This window comes from Saccostrea cucullata, unplaced genomic scaffold (assembly GCF_032062105.1).
Source record: "Saccostrea cucullata isolate Sc308-1 unplaced genomic scaffold, CSIRO_AGI_Scuc_v1 ctg155, whole genome shotgun sequence".
NCBI classification, from domain to species: Eukaryota; Metazoa; Mollusca; class Bivalvia; order Ostreida; family Ostreidae; genus Saccostrea; species Saccostrea cuccullata.
In genome coordinates, this window is record NW_026930491.1 from 2,499 (window position 1) to 6,589 (window position 4,091).

The 4,091-nt window shown below is 34.9% G+C and overlaps 1 protein-coding gene across 1 annotated transcript; it reads left to right on the top strand.

Moving 5' to 3' along the window:
- The first annotated feature begins 526 nt into the window (after window positions 1-526).
- On the top strand, window positions 527-1,915 carry LOC134228770 (tubulin beta chain-like). The gene is made up of 2 exons (XM_062710464.1): window positions 527-903; window positions 1,027-1,915. The coding sequence occupies exons 1-2, from the start codon at window positions 529-531 to the stop codon at window positions 1,849-1,851; spliced, it is 1,200 nt and encodes a 399-aa protein (XP_062566448.1). The 5' UTR covers window positions 527-528; the 3' UTR covers window positions 1,852-1,915.
- The last annotated feature ends 2,176 nt before the right edge of the window (window positions 1,916-4,091 follow it).

Here is a 4,091-nt window from a genome sequence, read left to right on the forward strand (position 1 = left end):
TCATCTGCTTGGAAAAGGCACCCACGATCCATTGAATCACACATGGCTTTTTTGGACTGCTCCTATTGAAGGTGTTAGTCTGTTGGGTCTGAAAGATAAAATTCTTACGGCAGATTATTGAATTTAAGGACATTTTTAAAAATTATATCGATTACATATATCTATATATATATATACATATTATTATTATTGGGAAGGGTGGGAGGGAAAAAATTTTGTTGTGCAGGTTACTGTGATTTTTCCAAACAGCGGAAACGGAAATTGTGTGATATTAGATAGGTCGTACCAAGGAATGTTGCAACCAATTAAGTTGTACTTAGTATAAGTACAATCAAATCGCACTAGACTTTTTTCGTCAATTAAATGAGATTATTTAATATGTTAATAAAATAATCTGTCTTATTTTTTCATTCTTATTTTTAAATTTGTTATCTTTATTACTGTCATCATGAAGAAGTAAATCAGAATCATACTAAATTATCAATATAAAAAATTCCCCCGATAAAAGTTGCATTACTGAAAATGGATATGCTTTTTTTTTTTACAGGCAATAGGTATGTTCCACGTTCAGTTCTCCTGGACCTCGAACCAGCAACCATGGACGCAGTGAGATCTGGACCATTTGGAAACCTTTTCCGTCCAGACAATTTTGTATTTGGACATTCCGGTGCCGGAAATAATTGGGCGAAAGGACATTATACCGAGGGGGCAGAGTTAGTGGACACCGTCCTAGACGTCCTAAGGAGGGAGGCCGAGGCCTGCGACTGTCTACAGGGATTCCAGTTGGCTCACAGTCTTGGGGGAGGGACAGGGTCTGGTATGGGGACCCTCCTGATCAGCAAAATTAAAGAGGAATACCCCGATAGAATTATGACTACTTTTTCTGTTTTACCATCACCTAAGGTAACAGATGTTTTTTATTGAAACATATGCAACAAATAAAGTTTCTTGATTGGTAACTTTACATTTAGCAAATAAAAATTAATTGAATGTGTATTTCTAAAATGTTTCTTTTATTTTCAAAAGGTATCCGATGCAGTTGTAGAGCCTTATAACGCCACGCTGTCTGTCCATCAACTGGTCGAAAATACGGACGAAACCTTCTGCATTGATAACGAGGCTCTATATGATATCTGTTTCCGGACTCTTAAGTTGGTAACTCCTACATACGGGGATCTCAATCATCTTATTTCAGCAACCATGTCTGGCGTCACTACATGTCTTCGATTTCCAGGACAACTGAATGCAGACTTGAGAAAACTAGCCGTAAATATGGTTCCATTTCCTAGACTGCATTTCTTTATAACTGGGTTTGTCCCGTTAACGTCAAGGGGATGTCAACAGTATAGAACAATTTCTGTTCCTGAACTCACACAACAAATGTTTGATGCTAAAAACATGATGGCTGCCTGTGATCCAAGACATGGACGATATCTTACGGTGGCAGCCATGTTTCGTGGTCGGATGTCAATGAAGGAAGTTGACGAGCAAATGTTACACGTCCAAAACAAAAACAGTTCCTATTTTGTAGAGTGGATTCCAAATAATGTGAAGATTGCTGTATGTGACATTCCACCTCGAGGACTGAAAATGTCTTCAACATTCATCGGAAATTCAACTTCCATTCAAGAAATTTTTAAAAGAATTTCAGAGCAATTTACAGCCATGTTCCGTCGCAAAGCTTTCTTACACTGGTACACTGGAGAAGGTATGGACGAGATGGAGTTTATGGAAGCTGAATCAAACATGAATGACCTTGTGTCAGAGTACCAGCAGTACCAAGATGCGACTGTGGAGGACGAAGTTGACGATTTTGATGAAGAGGTAGAAGAAGAGGAAGAAGAATATTAAATGTATTGATATACATTAATTTGTATCAACTACAGAAAATAAAGTTTAGGCCCAAAGCCGTCAAGCGACTCGTATGATTTGTAGTTTAAACAATGACAGCGCATTTACTAGCTAATGATTCAATGATTAGATATACGGAAAGGGCGTTTAAATATTATATTGAAGGTGCTTTCCCACTTCATTTCAAAAAGTTACGATACTTTTGAACATGAAACATGAGATAACGAACAAAATTCAAATCATCATCAAAATTCTAAAAGATAAATGTGATTTTACATCATAATAAAAAATAGAGTCAAATTTGGTTTTACTTATTGAACCTTGTATATACATGTATTTCAAAGTCTCTGTAGTCATGTAAAATATACATTGTACTATGTCACTGAGAAATACCAAGTTGTTGAATTCAAATTAAGTTTCATTTAATTGAGGCAAATCGGAACCAAGCGCAAAGATTTTTCAATGAATGGTGTATTGATATCTGCATTGTTGGCCATGAAATTCAAAAATATCGATCAGTAATCATGCTCAAAATTCCGTTAAAACTATGAAAATTGAAGTTGAACAAACATGGATCGACCTCTGAAACATAAGAGATGGGATAAGATGCCATGTAGGAAGAAGCATCGTCTATCAACCGGTCACATCCGCCATTCGGGTCATGTCATGATCAGGTAATCAAAAGAAACACTAAGACCACTAAGAGGGAAAATAAGGTAAGTCTTTAACAAACAAGTTCATAAAACAATTATATCAACAGTTTTGTTTAAAGTCAAAAGTTTGCAAATCCCACGGACGATATACTTACCATTATCAGCAAGTACAATCTATCAATAATGCTCCTACAAAATTTTAGGTCGTGTCGAGGAGCACATAGTTAGAGGATGTTTATTTCTTCATGGCCTTGATCCAATCTTTAATGTTTTAAGGATCTGTATTTGCTTTGTTTCAGATTTGTGATATTTCCTTTCAACTTGCATACTGTTCATTATCTCCATATTTTATTAGAATATTATATATAAAAAATGTAAAGATTTTAACTAGTAAATTTAAAGTAAGATATATAAAATGTAAGCAAAATTTGGGTCTGTTCTTTTGAGAAAATGCAATGAATCACTAATTCGTCAATTTGATGTATAAAACGTAACAAACGATCGACAATAAATTTGGTTCTTCGTGTTTTAATTCTACATTTTTATGTTAGAGATATACTTGAAGGAATTGAGAATATTAATCTCGCTATCTTAAATGTATATAAAAACAGGTAGCTGCAATAATGTAGCCCTCTCCGATTTTTTTTTTTTTTTTTTTTTTTTTGGGAGAGGGCTACAATAGGATCTTTCTAATGGCGCAGAGCGGGAGTGGATCGCTCCCGCACGGATTTCGTCTCAAATTGTCTGTAAACAGCTATTTTATTTATATGCCTTACCTGAACTTCCAAAATGTAGTTATCCCAGACATAAATCGAACATAAAATATACAGAACAATCAATATATCAGTATTTTTCGTGTATGTCAACATCACAACTTTAAAAATTTATCCGCCATGTTTACTGACCTTGACAGATTTTATTTTGAGACAGCCAATGAGATTAAGGATCTACAGGGAGCGGATTTCTTTGGAATTACCTTATTTTAAGCCTAAATATCGTTGTTTACGAAAAAATGACACATGGAATGATTTTATTCATCGATGTTTAGTGTTACTATTCATCACAATTATTTATTTACCTCGACATTTGCTTTATTGAGTTGTTCAAAATTTCAAGCGCAAGTCTCACTACGTCACGCGTGAACTGTCATGGCTGCGAAATAAGCGAGAAGAAATCACACAGATTTATTTTACATGGTTTTCGCGTTTAACGAGCTATGATGTCGACAGTGAATAAAAATCTCGTCTTATTAGAAGTAAGTTGAATGTAAAAACAATTTATTCGGCCTGCAGTCGCTCGTATTTAAAAAAATTTTTGCACCATTACGGAGATGCTATGGAATTGTAGCCCTCTCCAGAAAATATCAGATAAAAAAAAATCGGAGAGGGCTACATTATTGCAGCTAAAAAACAGGCATTGGCATGCATAGTATAGATATATAAATCTTGAATTATTGCTGCATTGTCAGTTTTACGGTTTAGAAAATATTTATGCAAATGTAGAGTTGAAAAACAATAACAGTTCGCTAAACATTGATAATAATGGTCTCGAGATTAAGATGGCGATCTTCGTTAATATGAAGACAGG

Bases quoted from the DNA above. Each gene is read 5' to 3' on its own strand.
- LOC134228770 (XM_062710464.1), top strand. From the start codon at position 529: ATGCTTTTTTTTTTTACAGGCAATAGGTATGTTCCACGTTCAGTTCTC. The intron at 904-1,026 runs GTAACAGATGTT...TATTTTCAAAAG, and splicing joins CTGTTTTACCATCACCTAAG to GTATCCGATGCAGTTGTAGA.